This window comes from Megalops cyprinoides, chromosome 5 (genome assembly GCF_013368585.1).
Source record: "Megalops cyprinoides isolate fMegCyp1 chromosome 5, fMegCyp1.pri, whole genome shotgun sequence".
NCBI lineage: Eukaryota > Metazoa > Chordata > Actinopteri > Elopiformes > Megalopidae > Megalops > Megalops cyprinoides.
Window position 1 is genome coordinate 28,775,001 of NC_050587.1, and position 23,389 is coordinate 28,798,389.

The 23,389-nt window shown below is 44.1% G+C and overlaps 1 protein-coding gene across 1 annotated transcript in view; it reads right to left on the minus strand.

The window, feature by feature from the left end:
• Positions 1-21,957, minus strand: part of sppl3 (signal peptide peptidase 3) — a 32,522-nt gene extending 10,565 nt beyond the window's left edge. The window contains exon 1 of the mRNA XM_036529215.1: positions 21,431-21,957. Within this exon, the coding sequence (XP_036385108.1) occupies positions 21,431-21,456 (26 nt within the window). The 5' untranslated portion in view covers positions 21,457-21,957. The remainder of the gene's footprint in view (positions 1-21,430) is intronic.
• Positions 21,958-23,389: the final 1,432 nt, after the last annotated feature.

A 23,389-nucleotide genomic window follows, 5' to 3' on the forward strand; every position in this document is an offset into this window, starting at 1 on the left:
CACTCAGTAACAGATGATTTTATAATAACATGCGATGACTCAACATGCAAACTTAATTAGCATATTGAGAGATCTGCTCTCAGCACCTGCTGGTTGTGTGTTTTTGCAAGGTATAATTCCAATTGCCTGCGGTATTGCTATACGGTTGCTATATGGTATAGCCTGTATGTATATAAACAGCTGCCACTTATAATGAAGACAGATAACATATGCAGGTATTATTCCTAGAGATCACACAGCAAGCTGCACTCACTGTATTAAATCAATGGTAAATCTGTAAATCTGCTGTAAAGGGGAACTCCCACTACTTTAAAATGGTTTCAGTAACCACTCTGCCAACATCACCACAAGGGAAATACATATATAAAACAAATGCCTTTGAAAAGCTCTTCTCAATCCTTTCCAAAATACCAGCCCTTCTTGCATGATACCCGCTTTGATTCCTATCACTGGTGGATCCTGCCTGTGTTAACTTTGGTGTGGCTGACTTTCCTCAGGCTGCTAATTACCAAATGATCGGTTAGGTAGCGCCTGCAGCCACACCTCAGTTGGCTGTTCAGGAAAAAGCTCTTAGACACGACACCTGCCTTTTAGACAGCCCAGAAAAGGCCCTGGTGCCAAATTTAGACTAAAGGACGCTCAAATGGCCGCGCCTGGGAGAGTCCCTGTCCGGCTTCCTTTGTGCCGGAGCAGGTCAGGTATCCTCTTCCCTGAGAAGTGCTCCAGATGGCTACTCAACACTACAATGAGCCGCTGAAAACGCGAGCGGACAGGCCGCTCGATCTGAAAAGGCTGTGTCCCGCTCTGGCTGGCGGTAACGCTGACAGCTCGCCCCACCACCGCAGTACCGTCTGTCCTTCAGGGGGGCGTGATTCGCGACGTCACCGTGGATGCACGAAGGCACACGGCCGGACCGTCACGCCGTTCTCCGCGGGTCAGCGGGACACCCGGGCCGTCCTTGCACCACGCCGCCGAATCCTCCACCTAAGCCGCCTTTCGAGGAATCCGGCTCCAGAGCCAAAGCCGCAAACCACCTTCACGGCATTTACTCCCTGGGGAAGCTGGGCGCATTTTTGTCTGTGTGCCACGCAAACGGGGCTGTGCAACAGACAGGGTGTATGCCAGGCAGGCCTGAACTGTCTTGCCCTGTCAGACTAAGGCAGCACTGAAAGCCAGCTGGTGTAGTCACATACACAGTGCTTTTATGAATGTTGCCAGCGCTGGAAAGACACATTGGATCTGAGTAAAACCTGTTGTATTTATTAACAGCTGTAATGATGTAATCAGGCAGTGAGTATGACGTAGCTTCCCCCAAACGTAATCCATTTTCAAGGTCTTCTATAGAGTCTTAGGCTACCGGGCGAGCACAAAGTTGTATTGTATAAAGAGTTTTATGTACAAACTTGAATTGTATTTGTCATGTCATCTGGAATGCGCTTACAGGATGATGAGAAAAATACAGGAACTGAACAAAAGGCTGAACAATAGGACGGCTTTGTGCTTTTGAAGAGACGTCTACATTAGCGCAACCACACCTGACAGTTCCTCTGCACCATGTTACTCAAACTGTCATTACATCGATGCTATCGAGCGCCGAGCACACTGCCTCAAATGGACTCCCCGAACGGTCTTACCCTCTGAAGAGGGCTTCCACAGACACCAGCCTTTTCTTTTTAGACTATAAAAGGGCGTACCCTGTAAGCAGGCGTCCCCAGAAGATGGCTCTGGACGCGTTAAGCGAGCTGCTCATTGCCGATGTTTACGTGCTGCTGACTCATCTCCATGCCTCAGAACAATTACTAAGCATGCCACTGTTGTAAGCTGAATACCAAAATGTTCAAGTGAGGTACATTCTGTAATTACAAGTCTAACAAGGAAGAACAGGCATTTGTGCAGGTTTTTAATTTGCTGTTTATAGGGTATCAGTGGAGTATCCAGTTTACATAGTCTTCATCACCAGTAGGCAACCCCTGCCCCATGGCACACAATATCTATGCAAAGGGTGATCTGTCTACCTCGCCAAAAGACCCAGGTCTCCGGCACAGAAGACGCAATTCCAACAGCAGAGGGTGGGGACGCAATTTCATACCATCCAGGCCGCGTTTAACAGAGTCAGAGTGGACTACCAGACATACAGGAGCTCTGTACCACAACTGTTAACCCCTCAGCAGTCAATACCAACAAAACAGGAGGCTTAAACACATCACAAATGTGCTCTCCTAAACAAACACAGATTCATTTGCAAACGTGATACAAGTCAACAGGTGGTCTAATGAGATGTAGGTCAGAGTACTAGTTAATCTGTGGACAGTCTGTGAGTGCTCCTCTGGCTTCTGTCTCCTATCAGATGAGGTGGACTGGTCTCTCTTGCATTGACCTGTTCATCGGCAGGATATTCTTCACACAATGTACACTGTGGCGCGAGAGAAAAACGCTAATGTGAAAATGCTTCTTCTTGTCGCCAGGGACAGAGGAGCACAGCATGTTAGAAACAATCAATGTGACAAAACTGTTTACTTGGAAGCAATGGAGCGTGTTTTTTTGTCCTGTACTCTCAAATTAGAGATATTAACTGCCTGTCCCTGGTGAGATGTTGGCATTGTGCTGAAAGTTTCATTAAAATACAGTGCTTCAAGTTTGAGAGGGATAAAATCCCAAAATCTGTTTTGGACTGTTATACTGAATACTTCAATTACCCATATCAAGATGAATAATTCTTGACTGTGTGCCTAACCAGGCTTCTTTTAAAGAACCACTCCACTGAAACTGGACATAGATATATTAGGTTATATTGGATTTATCTACAAAATACAGTAGGTGTATCTTCTCCTGTTGCAAGTAACTTCCAGGACCCATGTATTGAACTATGCCATAAACCTACCCCTTCCATTTCTCAGTGGACACTGTGTAACATTGCTTACAAACAGGCTCTGTGGACTCTAAATCTGTAAAAGCTAAAACTACCAAAACCATTAACATTCTGTGGCTTGACCATGCATGGGCATGTTCCAAAAAATCTGCATGTGGACTGTTATGAAACATTTTGGGGTCTGGACAGGCTTGGATTTCAAGTGACTCTGGTGAAGTGGACACCCAGATATTACGGTGTAACAATGCGCTGAAGAGCTCATACAATACCATTGTCAAAGCAGAACAAAACAGCCATAGTCAGCCGTATTACCACTGGCACAGCCCTGCTCTATCCTAAGACCATATCAATAACAGAAAAAAGTTGTGTAAGAGCTCTGAATGGAGCACAAATGCCTGAATGTCTGGGCAGAAACCACTACTTTTCATTTTTTGTGTGTGTGTGTGTGTGTCTTATTTGCGCCGACTTCAGTCAGCAGTACACGCAAGCAAAACGTCTGTATTTCTCTCTCTCTCTCTCTCTCGCTCTCTTTCTGTCTGCTTGTGGGTCTCTCTCCTCCTTTCTCCGTCTAGCTCGGTCCGTCCGTCTCCCTCGCCGGGCAGAAAGGGTGCGTGGGGGTGGCACGTTCCCGGCCCCTGTGTGGCCGCTTAGCGCGAAAGGTGCCTCTCGCTTTCGCTACTTGTTGCGGTATGTCAGGCGCAAGCGCCACCGCTGCAGGTTGGCCGGGGAGTGAGGGCAGGAAACAGGGTGCCAGCGCTGGATGGTGGGCGTTGGACCGGCACCAACAGCTGAGCCGCTCCCAATACAAGGAGGCGCGGGGCCATGCCATCCACCCGACTGACTGCGACAAAGCGGGCCACGACAGCCCCTTTTCCATTACTGGAACTGGAACTGGAACTGGAGCTGACGGGAACTGGGGCTGACAGCCAGCTAGGAACCTAACTAGCAAGCTAGGAACTAGGAACCAGCTAGGAAAACCTGCAAGCCGAGAGCTACCGCCGCCTTTCCAAGACGAGAACACTTGGCCACTGATGTCACCTCGCTGGCCACGTTGTCCCATTCAAGAACATGCAGAATATGCAAGCCTGCCGTAACCTGCTCCAACGCTGATGCGCTGGAACGCGCTCCACAAAATGGTCTAGTGTTGGTATGAAGGCAGAGGCTGAGGGATTTCAAGATTCCACCAGGATGTTTATGACTTCATGTGCGTTCGAACAACATGATGTATGTGCAGCAGGCATGACATTCTGGATTAGGCAGACTCCCAAACTGAGATTAAAAATGAAAACACATGGATGTGACTTCATAAGAGAGTGTTTAAGTTTGCTGGTGAGGACACAAATCTGCGAACAAGCTAGGTGGTAAGCCAGATAGCTAGTAAAGAGGCAGCAGCTAGCTTGCTAGCAAAACAAGTGTATTAAAGAATTAAAGTGATTATTGTTATGTTAGCTTGACCCACCACTTCCTACTACCCAGTCCTCACAGTAATTGACTCTTAGTGGCATGTTTGCTTTTACTTCTTTGGCTTTGGTCAGGTTAGCTAGTTTGAGCAAATTCACACAGTTTTATAAACTTATTCTGAGCTGAAAAACCGCTACTCAATACTGTTCAAAAACGCAACAATGCAAAGCTGGTTTTGCACGGTTGATATCCTTGCCCTTAAGGCCTAAAAACCTCACCCTTGGCTCTAATAAACTCTGGAAAAAAACAGTGGAAACAGTCAGCAGCTTTAGCCCTACTTACATTGAGTTCAAGTTCCATAATAGAATAGGGGCTAGCGAGTAGACAAAGGGGACAATGGGGGAAAGAAACATCAGAATCCAAACCTAAAACAGGACAATGGTTTAAACCAATATGTACAAGAAATGTGCACATCACAGCAATCTTGCAAGAACATAGGAAAAAAAGGAATCTGAAACACCCAAAGCAAGCATTCTGTCTAGAAACAGCTCCTTCATACAGTGCCGAACAAGTATAATACAGTATAATACGCAGGTTAGGTTCAAATATGTGGTCATCAAGTGGTCAGGTCTCTGGGTTTCTGAGAGTTCAGACATTCTCTCAAACAAGCGGTAGAGGTTTTGGAGCATGCTTAAACAAGCCTCTCATTTGCATCTCCACAGAAAGGTCAGCTGCATGTGAAGTCATCTGAATTTTCTTCCATTTTCTCGACTGATGCAACGTCACCACCACAGTTTGTGCGCCCCTGGCCTTGGCGTCCCAGTAGTCGGGTCAGCGTCTGGATAGGTTTCCCCAGTGGTTGGAGATTCAGTTTCATGGTTGGTCCCATTTTGGATCAATAAAAAAACAAAATCACTGGAAAACTGGCTGGATCTCCACCTGGCCTTCCTGGCAATGCTGGTTCCACCACAACAGCGGAAAAAAGGACCACACTGGTCCAGGCGGGCGGAAGGGGGGGGGGGGGGCGGAAGGGTGGGGTCACTAGTGCAAAACTTCCTCCCCCTCCAGCCAAAGTCCTGTAAGGTCCCTGGTCAGGCCTAACCGCAGTGCAAAGCCACACCTGAGCGTGCTGCCAAGTCCTACAGCCACAGCTATTTATAGAAAGGGAGCTGAAAGGCAGAGGGGGAAGGGCCTGTCCCACATCGTTGTCAATCCTGGCACGGCTCCAGAGGCCACACCCTCCCTGTTCCAGGTGTCAAAGCCGACAGCAGGAGACGGAGCATGCTTACGAAGAAAAGACTCGCACGCTCCCAAGAAGGGAGTCGCCACGGGGGGTGGGCGGGCCCCTGACACTCTCTGTGCGCTCTGTGTGCCCGTCGCCGAGAGGCTGCATCGTTAGCGCCGCGCTGATCCTATGGATTTAAGGACAAGGGGAGGTCACAGTCCCGCCGCAGATGGCCGCAGACGCAGCCTGTGCGCCTCTCCAGCTCAATGCTCCTCCTGAAGCGAGAGGGCCTCAATGGACAGAGAGCCTCCCTGTCTGAACGCACACACAACAATCAGCCGCTGCGCACAGAGGAATCTGGTGCATTTTCAACCAGAGCCCATCTCCGCAGCCGGCTGGGCAGAAAGAGGGAGGAAAACGACTAGGTAGTAATTTGAGACAGCTCACCATCTCGCTGGTGAGGCACAATGGAGGCAAGCTGTACAAAAAGCGAAAGACTTTCTTCGCACTTCCCTTTGAAGCACTCTGCCACCTTAACAGTACTATCAGCACAAAGCACCGAGTTCTTGGAAGCAAAGCTGGGAGCTGGACTCTGTCCAAATTTTAACACGAGAAATGAGATCTTCTTCTACTAAGAATAGGGGTGAGTGGCTCACGAAAATTCTCGGTAATGTAAGAGAGAACACTTTCAAAAGTCCATCTAAATGAACGTGCACTCAGGCACGTGCCAACATTTCACTGAATGAAAGACCCTATCGTGCTTCATTCTTGGTAAAACCACAATGCTCTCACGAAGATGGCTAATTATGTCAAAATAATTTGCTGGCAGGTGTGCACAAAAGTAATTCAAGGGGGGAAAGAATCCCCCGCACCAATGTCATACAAATTATTTTTTCTGATAAGCTGTCAAATCACTTAATGATTTATGAGAGCACTCACTTTGTATTATGTAAATTTACATGGCCAGGTCTTTTAATAGTTTCAGTGAGTGTTGTACAGCTTCCTTTTGCCTGAGTGCCTTAGGAGCACCTACATATTGGGTTTCCACCATCTGCTGGACAACCCTGCTCTTAAATTGCAAAGCTTGAACACAACTGTGTCTTTCACAGCAGAATTTGCAGATGCCAATCGCAGGTCTCTGACATAAATGCTGTTGTCAAGCACAAGTCCAAAGAGCCAAACTGGCCCAACTGTGTCGCTTTGGCACACAGTTATGCCTGTGTACGTATAGCTGTATACACAAGTTAGTTTATGTCTGAAATAATGGCAGCTCTGCAGAGAAAATGCTCTACGAATAGGGGGAGTTCCATTTAAATGAGACACTGAACTCTCTTGCTTAACTATAGGCATACTGTACCTTATTTTGTAATGAAAACGTTCAACTCAAAAAAAATCCACCTCTATTACAGAATGTTTATGATCTAGTCATTTTAGTTAGTAATGGATTACTTTGTTGGGTAATTTCCTAGAATAGTAATGGAGTTACTTTGTTGGGTAATTTCCTAGGATTCAGCAGCGGCGTCATTCGGGCGCATTCTCTTTTGACTGCCATACCATAGCTCCTGACACATTCAGAACAGAATGGCCCTCCCCAAACAAGCTAAACTGCCCTGCAAAATAACAAACCTCACTGTCACATGAAAATCATCCGTGCCATGCTCAATTACACACACTATGTTCTCTCAGACAGACACACATCACATTAAACACTGCATTTAGATCTACACTTTGTGATGAGCTGTGCTCACAGCATAGTGTATGGCAGCTTTTCAGTTACCAGTTGTGTCTAGCAAGCTAATTGTGCTAAAACACTTACCTGGTTGTTGTTAACAAAACTGTGATGTTAACTGGTAAAATGTAGCATCATGCTGCTGTTTTTGAGGCACTGTAGACTCTTTAATGCTGTACTTGCATGGGACATTCAGTGCAGTGCGCACTAGTCTTTTTAAGCTTGACTCTCTTGGTGTTTTTAAAATTTTAGTTACTCAGAACTTCTGCTGTTAGGGTAAATGTAGTAAGCTGATGGCAGAAAAAAGTTATGCGATTCCTATAATTAGTAAATTTATACTGCCACTGTGTTTTACGGTCCCTGTCACCGCATGTGGGCGTGGTCCATGTGTCCTCAGGGAGAGCCAAACTCACAGCTGATTGGGAAATACCCCCTGGTGCGCTGGAATTACCCAGTGGCCTAGAATGACAAGGCAGCTGTCCCCTTTACAGCAGAAGGTAAGGAATATGGACCGTGGCACTGGGTGAAACGCTGAACTGTACCGCGGTTTGGCCACCAGGGATTCTTCCGAAACTCGTCCTCCGAAATTAAGAAATCAGTCTGGGGTTTTGAAACTGGCTGCTGTCCCCTCCTCAATTATTCCCGCCAAAGAGAGAATGTGTACTCCGTTCCAACTACAGCAATGCATTGTCTGTGGAGGGCCATGAGATGGGGAATTATCACCTGTGTACTCCTTAGTCATTTTAAAAGTCACACCTGGTTTCTACTTGGTTGTCCATCACAGTCAGTTTCTGTTAAGCTGTTCTCCCTCTCACTCACTGCCCCTCCCCCTCACGGACTGTGGTGCACTCTAATGATGACTATTTGCTAGATTTATTATTTCAAGTTCACAGTGAAGGCGGAGTTGATTGGATAATGTGACAAGCTAAGCAGGGCAGCTAATCTCATTTTTTTCTGTTTCATAATGTCTAGTTGGTGATTACATTTGTTTTATGCCCCCCCCCCCCCACAACCAATGCTGTCACTGAAATGATTAAACTGTTAATTAAATGTTGGTGTTCAACAGCAGATGCCTGTCCCACATCTCTCACAGGCTACCATTATGCTTAATCGAATGCACCCTGTCAAGTGTTCAGAGACGACATGGCCTAACACAAGCATGGAAACACACATCCAATGCACTGTGCTCAAATCATCACTGCACTCTGACTATTCACAACCACTCCCTCCATTTTCTCACCACCTATTGCCACCCTCCAATTACACAGAGTGTTGTGCAGAGTGCTATTGGGACAGAATTTTAAATATTGGTGCCATTATTGGTTGACTGCTGCTATTATTGGAGCAAAATATTACCAAAAACAATAGTGCCAAGTGCATCCCTAAATGACTGTGGAATGAAGAAACTTACCTCTCAGGATTCTGCCCATACACAGTGAACACTGGTGAATTTCCTGGTTCCTCCTTAGCCGGTCTAAGAGGCTTACTGATTTATGGATCTAATAGGGCACTGACACTTGCCTGGAATGAGCTGAACCTTTTCTGCAGCTGTGGTTTCTGTAATGTTCATGCTAACTGATTTGTAGGGTATACCTAATCCAACAGGTCTCTCTCTCTCTCTCTCTCGGTTTTGTTTCCAGCATGGTTTTCAGTGTGGTTAAACAGTGGACTGGAAGTGCTGGCTGTGACTTTGTGGAATGAGGACGTTCTGATTTGCGTAGGCCTCCAGCAATAGTGCAGGAACATTACACACGGAGGAAATATCTACAAAACTTCCCCAAATTTCCCTGTCTGGGGATCAATAAAGTGTTATCTTATCTTAAATAGGCCTACATATGATACACTTCATTACTGTCTGTAATTGTATACTATTGTGTGTTGTGTTATTATTCATTTATTCACCTGCATTCTCCCTTTTCGCCACTTTTTTCTCAAACTATTTGTAATCACCAGTTGTACATTAGCTTGTCTCACCTCAACCTATGCACTTGCTAAACAAAACGACCCCCCCTTTTTTTTTTCTTTCTAAAAGTCCCATGGTGCAGCAGGAGGCAAACGCTGAATGGAGGAATCTCCCTAACATCACCTAAGCAGCTCACAGGTGTTGGAACAAGTCACAGGGTGCCGAGAGCAGCGTGATGTGTGAACCCAGGCCAACACACCCAACTCCTGGTGGAATGAAACCAATTTGTTCTACTGCCATGTGCTATGGGCTCCAGGTCACTGTAAGCAGATGGTGTGGCCGGGCACAAACCTCAGCCCATAGGGTGGACTTGGAACAAGTGCCTCAACTGACTAAAACACTCCAGAGTCATCCCCACCCCCCACAAACCAGCGTCATATCATAATGAATGGGGTTTCCCCAAGTGCTTGAGCGCATACAGCGTTCCACAGCTATATTAGCATAGGTGTACTTCCCAATTTTCGCAACTAGTCTGCAGATGTGCCACCCCACCATCTGTGAATGGACTGCTTGAGAAGTCGAACACAAAGCAGCTGCATGGCAGAAGAGAAATCATCCGTTAAAGTGCTGATTTACCTGAGAATTAACATTAAATGATCGCTTCGCTCAGATCGGCAGATTTGAACACATCTCGAATGAATGAACTGTCTTCAAGCTACACCGGAGCGCTAATAAAACTGTGATTCCATTACGGCCGACTAAATGAGAACTCCCTAAAATTATGCTTCATATGACCGGCCTAATTACGGGTGGATTCAGCAAGCTGCGTAACTATACGCTCAAGTCAGCACTAAAAACTGGTGTTATATACGAGGAGACAAGGAGCCTGCTCCCACTGCTGATCACAGCAAACTCAAACAGAGGTGGGTGGAAGGAATATGGAGTACAGTTTTGTCAGGAAGAACCACAGTTTTGGACTGCAGACACAGCCCAGACAGATGTCTCTCTCTCTAGGCAGATGCCAACATTCACAGTGACATCATGCGCTACAGGTCACAGGCAGTGCAATGGAAAAGTTGTTGGTGTTGTGCCGGGTCAGCTAGCTCTTGGCTTAGCTCATGCTAGCCTCGTTCCAGCTCTTAAATGGACTAGGGGTATAAATGTCAAATAACTGATCTTATTCACATAATGCTACTGACTCAAAGGTCAGGCAGTTCAAAGGAAAAATACAAGCAGCTGAATGATTTGAATTACAAAAGCAAATGCTGAATCAAAGAAAACCAATATGCAATATACAACCTATACCATAATGACAAAATTATTTTCAATTACATTCCCAACTCTTTAATTCTTTTCCATAATATTTCCAGCCCTGGTCATCTATTTTTTTTGGATAATTTCCCCAGAATTCCTACAATTACATGCACCCACTGTACAACACTGAAGACCAAGAACAAGTGACAAATGCACATTTCACAGGTAGAACTGCACGCTATTCTGTGTGTCAGAAACGTGGAGGGACTACTGGCCAGGTCACGGCTCAGAGGAAAAATAAATGAGCTGCATTTCTGAACTCAGCAGACCCCGAAACCAAGGACGCTTTCTGGAAAATCAGACGGTCAGGCAACAAACTGCCCCTTTAAAAGCCAAGTTAGCTTCGAATGACCCAGAAGCTTCGTGCGAGTAGAGTAAAAATGAGTAATGAAGACAGGGGAATAAGCAGGCTTTTTAAAATTCACAGAATTGGTTTTTCTGTGTTATTTAGACCTACATTTTCGACATGTGTTCTGCACAACTCGGCATTGTTGGCATAACTGCTCTCCCTTTGATAGGCACACACAGGCATGCGCGCACACAAAGCCGCATGAAAACACACGTCTGCACTTGCATACGCGCGCGCACACACACACAAACACAGACACACACACACACACACACAAACACACCAACACAGACACACACACACACACACACAAACACAGACACACACACACACACACCCCAATACACTTACACACACAGTGTCTACAACATCTTTAACCTTCAGCACTGAACAGCACCGAGTTTGGCCACATTATGCGGGTTTGGTCCGTGTGTTCCTGCTGTGGTCCTCCACAAAACATAAAACAGGGGTGAGGAATGTATTCCGGAGTTGCCAGGACCCCCTCGGGCCCCTCTCCCCAGTCCAACGGACCTCCCACAGCCACAAACACACACACACCACAGGTCAGCTGCAAATGCCTTTGACCTCCCCCTCAACACAAGCACACAGGACCAGCTCTCCTGCTCACACAGTTAGTATGCCTTACATCTTCCCTCAGACTTGTGTGTGCAATTCTTCAACGCCCCGTAGAGGCCTACAGGGGTCCAGTCTGTAGCACCAGCTTCTTAACATCCAGACTGGACCACAGAGCAATTAGGAGCAAGCGCTTGAACCCGACTTTTCAGGGTGGCTCCATTACCTCAGACTGCTGTCTGACAGGCTGAAATATGAAGTCTGGCCATACACCAGGGGTCAAAACACTTACATTCTTCCTTCTGTTTGCAGCCAGAAGAAATGCCACCGCAGGAAACGTTTCTGAGAACCTGCGGAACCTCTCGATCTCTCAACGCTATGCGATGTTGCACCTTCCTCTGCTCTCTACATCCAGCAAAGCCAGCTGAAAGCACAGTGCACTCTGCTCCACAACCTCAGGCGATCTCTTCATTCTGACACTTGGCTGTCTCCGGCCAGAACAGCAGGCATGGATTAATCAGATGTTCGCAGGTGTTCCACGATACCACACTCGACCGCTATCTATTCATTTAACACTGCCCCGCCACGGGCGACGCAAGCGGCCTGGCACCGTAAGGTGGCGTAGGTCAACGCACACAGATTGCAAAATGCAGAGCGTGTAAGCAAGGGCTCCCTGCAGCCACCGAGTGAACCGGTTTATGTGACTGCACAATGCAGCGCTGCACAGTCCACACGGTGGCTGCATGTGTGCAGACGGCTGCTCACTCCCCAGCCATCTTTAAATTTTTAAGGTCTGGATGGCCCGATTCGCACATTCTACAACTTTTTGGGGGTTCGCTATCTCTGGCTGATGTTCTGATTTTCACATCCTGTGATGCTACCCCTAGCTACTGCACAAACTTTCAATATCAAGAGGGAGCCGCTATCAGAACCGTATAGGAGTGGGAAACAGCCTCCAGGTGGGAGCATTGGAGTGCTGTGTCTCGCCACTTGCTGTATGTGGATGAATTAAGCACACTTAACTCGAATAACTACTATCTTCACCCAGCGTGTAAGTGAAGCAGGCATGGCACAGCGCTAGAACTGCACATGATGTGATGTGAAGTCAAGCACTGCTCAAGTGGGGCGGTATGTATTAGCCCTTAGACTACCGCACCATAGCACACCGTACCTACACTCGAAATCTGTCATGCCCCCCTACTGCAAACGGCATGACGGCAACATGGAAATTATCCTCTGCATAAAAGAAAAAGCAAGCGTTCCAAATGTTTTCAGCCCTGCAGAGTCAGGCTTGCCACAGACAGTGGGAGGCCACGGGCCTGTTGGCCTGGCAACTGATGATGATACTCTCAGGCAGAAATAAGATGACTAGAGATTAGAGCAGAAGATACAGCAAAGATCGAATGCAAAGATACAGAAAAAATTGTCTGAAATATCCAACATGACCAGCTAATTAGCTTATTCTATTTCTTCTGCTTTACCCTGTCTGAGGAGACAAAAGGTACACAAAATGGCCTGCAATGTCTCCAACCTATGAGGAAGTACAAACAGTTACAACGATAGCATGTCTATCGAGATTATGCATGTGTAACTAATGAAGATTTTTTTATCTTATACTCCAAGTGTCAACGTAGACCCAAACATTACCATGTCTTACAACTTAGTCAGTATCTTTCCTTTGTAGTGATAAATATTCTGTCCTATGAACAACATACAACATAATGAAAAAGTCGTACATGCTACTGTGTGCTAGTGTTCACCACTATAATCTAAATGTATACACAATAATGAAGGTGTAAACCTTTTTCATTCTTCTGAAGTGTTCACATTCTTGCATGTTACACTCATGCATCTGAGCCAGCCTCTATTAGGCCATTAGCCATAAAAGATTAATTGAAATTTGACATTTGCTGATTATGTTTCTTTATTATTATTATTTTTTTTGTTTACACTGCGTTTACACTGCGTTTACACCGTTTACCCTGCAAGGGAAAATGTACCAGTCAGGACAGCCCTTCATTTTTAAAATCACAATGTGACCTGATGCTTTTATTGGGGGAAGTAGTCCCATACACCTAATTGGCTTTCTGAGCTCCATTAACATCTTATTACCCTGATCATTTGCCAGTTTAAAATGGTAAAACCCAGTCACCGGTAAATAGATCTTGTACACTGGACATTTTATAATCCCAACCATGTACTTGGGTATGCGAGATGAAGGCTCAAACACATGCCTTTAGCTGGACCACTATCGACCCCACTAATTCCAGAGTATCATGGGGCTTAGCAGATTCTGGAAGACAACTTAGTATGCCTAGCCAAACATCATCCAGTTCATTTCCTTTAGTTGATAGCTTCCAGGTCAAAAAAAGATTACATTGCTGACATTGAGGCAACATACATCACTTCTTCAATCATTTACTTACAGTCAGGGTAGAAAGCAGTGCAATCAGATACAATATGTACACATTACACACAGTCTGCACATGAATATTCAAGACCCTGTGCAATCATTTTATACTGGAATGTGGTGAAATAGCAATCCTATTCACCTAATTGCAAAATAAAAATATAAAAACTACACTATGAAATCTGACCTGTCATTCAAACTGTGTAGGAAGACTACTTGATGGGGCAGCCTTTGCTACTCATTACTATTCATCATGTAGGTGTTGATGGTCTGTGACCATCTAAATGATGAATATGAATTTTAATAGCCCTGTGCCACACATCTGATCCAGCCTCTACGACCCCTTTTCCAATAACATGCTACACTGTGAATTTCAGAATGAGTCTCGGTTAGCAAGTGTATCCGCTATCAGGTGGCCCTGCTGGGCAGAAACCAACTGTGAAATATTTGGGTCCATAACTTATCTGGTGCTGTTTCACTGGGACCAAGACTGCGGGTGGAGCTGGCTAATGGCATACTCCATATTAGGTCTGAATTAATGACATTGTCACATGCAACCCCTGGATGCACGTCGTTGTAAATTTCTCCTGTTAAAATAAAGAAAGAACTACACAATGGCAAAACAGACCCTGCATTCATACTTTTGTGGGAAAAAATGCAGCCACTTCAACACCACAATGTGTGGATTATCCAATATCGGAAAGGGTCCGTGGCTCCATGTCCAAAAAATGTTGCCTATCTGTTAATTTGCAGGGCGGGAATTCAGAGGGAGATTCAAACTCCTCCCTCATCCTCTCATTGGCTAGCTGCACACCCGCGTTTTCGATTCAACCTGACAAAAATGGAGCGCCATACCATTTCCCCTCCACTCTCCTCAGCACAGCAGCTGCAGTCTACTTGTCGCCAGGCAAAGTGGAACTGCCTGCAGAATTCCGCCCTGTTTCCCCAGATCTACTGTAATCCCCACATTGATGTGAGGAAGCAAAAGTTTCAGAGCTGGCAAATGACGCTGGGCCCTGCGTGTTCACACCGCTCCCTATAGCATGCCCCTGCTTCACAGGGAAAGCATGGGGGGTGGCCATTTCTGTGACATCATTTCCGCAAGGAGCAACTTCGCCCTTAGTAGTGCCAGTAGACTGCTGACGGCACAAGCAAACCTAGCTTGGAGAAAACCAACATGGCACAGCTGGCAGGTCATACGAGAATATCAGAGATTGATCCAGAGACGAATGAGAAGAAATGGCAGTCCATGCTGGGCATGTGAAATTATTTTATTTGAAGGCTCTGAAGACATTTTACTTAGTTTCATAATTGTGGTATGAAAAAAAAAGAAAAATGAATTGTCCAGATATGAGCAGACTGCTTTTTACAACCAGATTGCTAAGAAAAGTCCAAAATGAACCAAAAGAGAACTGTAAAAATTAAACCATAATATTCAATAAAACATAATAAAATAAAACAAAACTCAAAAGCTTTGTCTGTTTTGATTTGAACTGTTCTGACCTGCTCAATTTCCATTTCTTAAAGAAATAAAACTATCAATTTGCATTTAAATTGTCTGTCAAATCTGTGTGGTTAGCCAGGTAGCAAATGTTTTTTCCCCCAATGGCATACTGCCAGTAAGTTGACTTTCCCCTTCTGAGTGGCACACTGCACCTTTTGCTGAACTGCTTTAGCTAACTAGCGCCTAGCTTCATTTAACGTACCAGAACACAGGTCAAGGAAGTAATCCCTTTTCAAGGTTTGTCTCCTGTCATTAACAGACTAGCCCCTGAATTGGACGTGTAGCTAACTTAAGTCAACATCAGAATTTGAGGTAAACTGTGCAATGTATGTCTTTTCAGTAACACACTCAAGGAGGAACTAACTTAAAAAAGGATGACCAAGGCCTTCTCCTTCCATAGGCTGGGCAATGTGGGACAAAGAGAAGGGGCTTTACCAGGTTTCCCACAGCCATGTCAGTCCTAAACGTGCACAATATTAAACCCCATCAATGCTAATAATGAAATAAGCTATCAGCTAAAGCATCAGTTGATTAATTAGCTCGATCAATAAATTAATCACTACTGCTCTATTAAATGGGCATTATGTAGTTATGAATCTTCATAAGATGACCTGGGTAATGGCGTTCACAATTTTGGTGACCACAGCCGCAGTAATTTGTATGAGTCTTTGGAGATCTGGAGTTACTTTTTTTCAGGCTTTCAAGCCAGGCTGCCTGAAAGCCGCAGTGTTTCTTCTGTCTTTGTTTTTCTGGCACACATAGGCCTAGGCCTAACTGTTGACAGAACCACTCAATTTCACTCAAATCTGGCAATCTTGTTGGTCATGGTCTGTTGGGGCACATAAACTACTTTTATCTACAGGTCACAGGCAAAGTCTAATATGGCCACCAAATGTGATTTTCACATATCAATAATATTTGGCAGCCTTCAGGTTTTCGTTTCACATTTGGCATTCTTGTCAGCGATGGCCTTCAGATGTGCACAAACCGCTTATCATAGCTCTGGTCCATGTCCACCCACAGCCAATATGGTAGCGAAACATGATTTTACTTGCCTTTTTTTTTGCCAAGCTAGGCTTTACACTGGTCACGCTCCCAGGCAACACCTAACACACACACACCAAATGCATTTCTGGACGCACTATGATGCACAAGCGTAAAAATTCATTCAAATCACATTTACAGATTGTGTTATAACACTTATCAGGGATTGTCTCTTCACACGCATCCACTACGTTTTATCTTTATGTTCCTGGCTATGCCCAATGAAAGCACCACTCTGCATAGTCTCTGAAAATGTCACGTTTAACCTTGTCTTGTTTGGCACATTTCTTAGAAATCTGCCTAGACGCGCTCAAGATCACCCTTGCTGCCATTTGCCTTGTAAGCCTTGTGGTTAACAACATCCTCCACACTTCCTTCTGTAGCTACACAGTACATCATTGCTGCCCGATTACATTTTATGACCAGAACTCCAATTTCTATTTCAATCCTTTTTCTTAAAAAAAAAAGCAATGGCTGCACTCCTAATACAGAAGATGACTGAAAAAATCTGGTAGTACATCTGTCTCACACCTGCTCATGCAAAAACAGATAACAGTCAAAAACTCATGAATTTCCCTAATCAAGTTTTTGGAAGAATTTTTTGGGGGAGGATCAGAATCTACAGACAGGATGTTCACAGCTATCACAACAGCTCCCATGAATAACAAGCAAGAGAAAGCATGTAAGCAGCAATATCCTAGAAACAGAGAAAAACCCCATCCTCTGATTGACCAGCGTACCTTTCCATTGGGAGGATGCAAAATAATCCTGATGTGCATTTTAAACACATCAGGAGCAAAGCAGGGTCCAGCTTCAAGATGGTGGACACCATTCTGACACTGGGCTCCCACTGAAAAGGGATTCCACTTCAAATAAAGTTTTTGTGAAAGCCAGCTCAGAAGCATCTTTATTTATTTTGTGGTTAAGACTTTGAAAATGATTTAGAAAGATGTCATAATATTCACAATGTTCTAATAACTGGTCAGTGGTGGACTGACTGATATTTTTTGCCATTGCAAGAGAAAAAAGATAATGTACCTTCTACCAGCTAGCTCTGAATGGTTAGAAAGCTAGCTAGCAAGAAAGAAAATAAAGAAAATGTCTTTTTCTGCACATGTGGTTGGATGAATAATATTTGCCTTTGAAAACTCACTTACTAGGTGGCAATGTTACAGCTATACTATCTTTCTGACATGCTTGGTCAAACACAGAAACTCCATTATGATACCACTGCTGCATAGACTACATTGCCTGATATTGACTACCACCGATCGCAGTCTTAATCCACTTATCTACAAACATGCAACCCAGCCCTCGAACTGTTTAAAAAAGGTGACTGTGCTTTGGATAGACATTTTCAGAACAATGTTGCTACAATATACCCCCACCCTATGACACAACCCTGTCCTTAGTCCCCAGTGACCCACTAACGACAAAGGATAAGAATTCAGTTTTAGGGAAAGGCATGGAGAAGTTAGCCCTGCTTGAGGACAACTTCAGGTCCATGAAATAGAGTACAAGCAAAGGTCACAATCAAACACTGGCACATCCTTGTCTGGACCAGTTGTGGAAATGCAACTACTGTCTGAGAACCAAGGTGTGTCACTTTCATATTAATTGAATTACAATGTTGAGAAGCAGACTACTGTATGCTGTCCTGTGCAATAAATAGACTGAAAAGTTGTAGTTACTGCCAAGTAAAATGAGTGATGCTGTCATTTGTAATAATTAAAAAAAGGATATTAAGAAAAACACTGGTAGTTACCTGTGTAATTACTCTGGAATACAGCAATTTGATTTTTCACAATGAGTTGAAATATTCAGGACAACAAGAACACATAAGAATCAAACACAATTTAGAAGGACCAATAGCAATTAATAGTTAAGATGTAATTAATCGGTTGTGCCACACTTATTTTATTTCCCGAGAAATTACAGTTATTATTTTATTGAATAGCCTCTTTTCCAATCAATATTTATATACAGTCATATGATTTTGGCCTTCCAACCATTAAAGGTTGACTGAATGTATACCATTGCCTTTTATACCAAACACTGACATTAAAATGTAACAGCTACCATGAAAGAGAAATGGGGAGGCATTTAAGAGTCAAAGAACTTTCCGGTTTTAGAGGGTGTAATAACAGGGTACAATGTGCTGTTTATGATGTTGCAGGAAAGTTTATTTTATATTGCTGAAAATGTTTGGCAAAAAGTAGCCTATTTCTTGGCCTGCGAACGAAAGGTGGCCCCAGTCGTCTGGTCCATGACAGCTTATCCAGGAAATTTTAAGTGATGCAGTATTATGCAAAATACAAAGCACGGCAAGAAAACATATCAGACCTCAGTGGACCCAGACCGCCTGATAACACACTTAATGCAAGATGCCTTCTAATGAGACAACTCTAGACCTGGGCATGTACAACAACTGTCCCTTGATATCCTCCAAAATTATCTTAGGGGGGAAAGCTTCGATATTCGCAGGTGACTGCAAAAAAGTAACCATTTCAACCCTGGCTATGTGTAATTCTGGATTTCATCAAAATGGCTGCATTTTGCCCCAGGAAATTCTGTTGATAATGTTCAGTAAGTTTTCTAAAAAAAAAAAAAAAAATGGGGGTGGCTGTTGGTTCAACTCTCACATACTCGGGAGCACTGGTGTAGGCCTAATGAGCATGAAGAAGAAGAAAAAGAAGAAAAAACTCTACCTCTTCTGTTCTAAATTCTAAGTAGCAATGACAGATACAGCACTATTTCTTTGCTTCCATGGGGAGCAATGAAAAAATGTGTTCACAAGTCTCAAGATGTCGCAAGCACTTGCCGTGTCAAGTCTGAATAAAAGCTATGCCATTCAGTATGCTGCTGACTGATCCACTAGCCACACAGATGTAGTCTGCTCATAACTTTACAGCACCGAGCATAAGACTGAGAAGGTGCATGCGCACACACACACACTCTCATGCACTCACTCTCACACACGCCCGTCCTCTGTGCTTGCCTTTGTAATCAAGCATGGGCTGACGCCCTTATTTACTGAGACGCATAGCTACCACAGGTGCAAAGAAAAGGAGAAAATATGGCTGCCCACACTTTGGAATTGCACTCTAACAGGGAGAGAGGAAGCACATCCATCAGGATTTACACAAGCTTTTACAACTCACCCCTCAATGAATTGTACCTCCCCCACCACACTATTGTCCCCACATGTGCTATTATGAGTGCTGACATCATGACCAGCCCTTCTCAACTTATTACAATGAAGCCACAGCAGCTTCAAGACACATTTAAGACTGTGGCTGTGGACACGTGCAATTACGGATACCGTTTGACTTGAGAGTCTTGCATAAGGCTGTTATTGAGGGTTGTGGGAGACTGACACTTGATAATGGGCTTTACGAACTTATGCGAAGCCATGTGTTTTTCTTGCTAATTTCTGCTTTCTGAATGCAGCCAATTGGTCTATAAAGAATGCAAACTCTGTTTTTTGTGTACTGTACACTGAAAAACAACAAGGATATAAGTAAGGCAAGTCGTTCAGACAACAGAATTACTCGTACATGGCATCTTAAAAGTCACGCACCTATTTTGTCTCCGCTGAAATGACAGAACCCTACAAATTACGTAGCAAGGCCCCATAATCAAATAGAGGAATTAACAGCTGAGACAAAACAAGCAGCACCATTTCAGACACAAAAGTTATTGCCAGCTACTGCACTGATGAGACACAAAGTCAGTAATATGTGTGAGGTTTTACCCCATAATGGCTGGGAACAAAATCAAGTCTCATTTCCTGCTTATTGAAAAGGTGGTATGGTTTCCCGTTCAATCAAATGTAAGAAGTATTAACGCCGAAGACACTGCACTAAATATGCAGCTACAAGGCGCCCCTCACACGGGGAGAGCCGTCAAAAACGTCCCACAACATAACTAGATAGCCATTCTGTACCGAGGATGAACTGACCTACTGGTTTTATACCAAAATGAAATGCATTAGCTATGGACATTTGTAACACAAAAACATCAATTACATACCATTTCGAACGTGGCAAATACATAAATTACATGAGGAGAGCTAACAATTATTCAACATTTAGCTAATCGGCAGCTAAATATGAATAGTTAGTTGACTAACTGGCTAGGTTACGGAGGACATTTTTAATTAATGAACTGTGGATACGGTAACGGAGAGATATATTTGACTAAAAGCAAATGAGCATAATTTTGTATGTAAAGCTCAACATACCGAGTCACTCTACTAAATTTTGTACAAATAACTAGTTTCTATGTAGCTGTCGTCAGTTAGTTAGCTAAACAACGACAACACGGAATTAATTGCAGGCGATATTAAAACGTTAGCTGACCAGCTGCTACCCAACGCTAACTGTACTGTGCAGCAAAGTAAAGAGCTGGGTAGGTAGCCAGCTGGTTGGATGCATTCTGCTCGGAAAGAAGTATTAGCTATACAACATTTCATACCGTCGAAATAAATGCCCGATAACATATAGTTAGGTAGCTAACAAAACCCACTGCAATTAGCTTTCTAGCTACGGTTAACTAATTTGATTCAACCATATCAAAATGCTTAACGTTAGCTAGCTAGCCAGCCTACTAGCCCCATTTCATTGGTTGTGGCTAGCTGATGTTTAGCTAATTTAACGTTACCGATATGAAACGTGATTTTGCTATAACTGTCAATGCTGCAAACGCTAACCTTGAAATATATTACTAGCTAACATATAAGCTAGCTGACTAATTAGACAACATACCGTTCTTTGTTTATTGCACCCACAGTTCGCTAGCCAGTTCGTCGTTAGCTAGCTAGCTAGCTCGTTCTCGTCTGTAATCATTGCTAATCACCGCTTGCACCCGACCTAGCTAGCTAACCACTTAGCTGCGCTTTCCAGCCAAGAAAGAGTCAATTACAGAAAAAAACGATGCACCACTATTGACACAACAATGCACTCACATCTTGTAAACAAGATCGTTTTGAAAATGTTAATAAAGCAATAATGACGGTGATCTCAGCTTGCTGGTCAGCTAGCTTGCTAGCTAGCTATCGACATCATAGCCGTGTCCCTAGTTAACACAGGTCGCACTATGCGCACTCACCAAGAAGAGTAGCTCTGCTCCGCCATGTCGCCGACAACAGAGGCTTCCGTGGCTGCAGCACTGATTCTGGGTCCCTGTTTCAAACCAGTGGACAGGGTGCAGGGAAATCCCGTTTTTAATTCAAGAATCGGATTTTTAACATCCGCTCTTTGATAACAACATGGCGGTGTTTCTCTCGCTTTCAGCAAGATAGCTGGCTAGCTAGCAACAGAAATGACAATGATGGCTAGCAAGTAAGCTAGCGAGCTAGCTAGCTAGCTAATAACAAAGCACTCCGGAAAAAGCTCAAATTTTCCTCAGTTTCGGGAGTGTCCTGCCGTCTGTCTGCCCTCCAAGCAGGCCCCGGTCTATTCGGTTCCTAGTTTCCCTGTAAATCCATGTTCATCTTTGTTTCTCCGTCTATATGTAAATATTCCTGAATCGTATTCCCTCGGCTGTAGTGGAAATCGCGCAGATAGCTTTGTTTTCAATGGCCAGACAGTGACGGGAGCGCGCAATATCGCCCTTGCTAGTGATGTGTGTGAACGGGAAGGTTTAGAGAACGCGCCCGCCGCCAATGACAACGTCCTCGTTCACATCGTGAGAGTTCTAGCAGGCGTGAACTGTAGTTATTGATAACGACCACATACTCACTCAGTGGTTTAGCGTTACAGTAGTAAAAATTGTTGTTTGTTATTGTTGTTGTTTTTTTTTTTTTTTACCATGATAACGTGATTTAAATTCATCCACATTGGACTCCTGTATGAATGTGTTCTCTATAAAATGTGCACCTGTAGCATGTCATAATGACAAATGAATTTAATATCAGTTTGTTAGTGAGCTCATGTGCCGTGACTTTCTGTGTAACTGAATGGAGTGTGTGTAAGCGGAAAACATAAACATGCAGGAATATAGGGTCTTTGTGATGGGGACCAGCCTGGTGCAGAGACAGGGACAGAGCATGGACCGGGGACCCCAGAGAGTCTATGTCTGGAATTACTATAATCTGCAAGGAGCTGTTGTTCTTAGAGATTATCCACAATCTGTTCTTGCCACCAGGGCCACAGATTAAGCGAAAGGGGGCTCCCCTCTGAGTTAGGTCGGGGCAGCAAATCTCAGGCTTGCTCTAATCTTTATCCACTTGGATTTAGCCAATCAGGAGCAATCAGAACCTGGTGGATGCTGACAGTTAGGTGGTCCATGCTTGGGTTTTCTTCACATCCATAGATTTACATATTGGGTACAATTAACACTTGGATGAGTTGTGACAAGTCACTTGGAGTATACTCACTTGAGAGATTTAGAATGCCATGCAATGCAATATTTGGCTAATTAGTCCAACAGGTGGTTTACCAGTTTGCTCAATATACCTAGTTGCACAGGATCAGGGCTTTGGAAAGGGCTTCTTCTGGCTTTTTAAAGGCAGTTTAGCAATCTGTTGACAAAGCTATCCTTCAGACACCAACCCTCCAGATTAGCTGTTGTGTCTGCTAACAATACTTTTAAGTATTGAAATGTATCAGTTTTACTGTCCCACCTGTCCCTGAAAGGCTCTTGCTTACTTACCTGTAATTGGTGGGGTTCAGACGTGCAAAGCTGTAATTTCATCCAAGTCTGGAATCTCACCTAATGCCACAGTAACATATGTTGTCTCTCAGCTTCAGATCATGCCTCCAACATCTTGAACACTTCACTGAGTTGTCAAACACTGGATGCAACTATTACAGAATAAGAATAAAGATGTCCTCCAGTGAGGGTGGTGGTGGGCAAAAAAAAAAAAAACTGCATACAAAATCAACCAAATGTACCATTATTTCTTTCACTGAAACAAGCAATGCATCCACTATCCCTCCTAAGTAGTATTGCTGCATTGGCCTCTGTTGAAACTGTGTGATTCATTTGTGAAATCTAGAGTGGAAAGCCTTTTAGCTTTTATTGTACTTGTTAAGGTTTTTTGCTTTCAAAATGGAGGGAAAACAT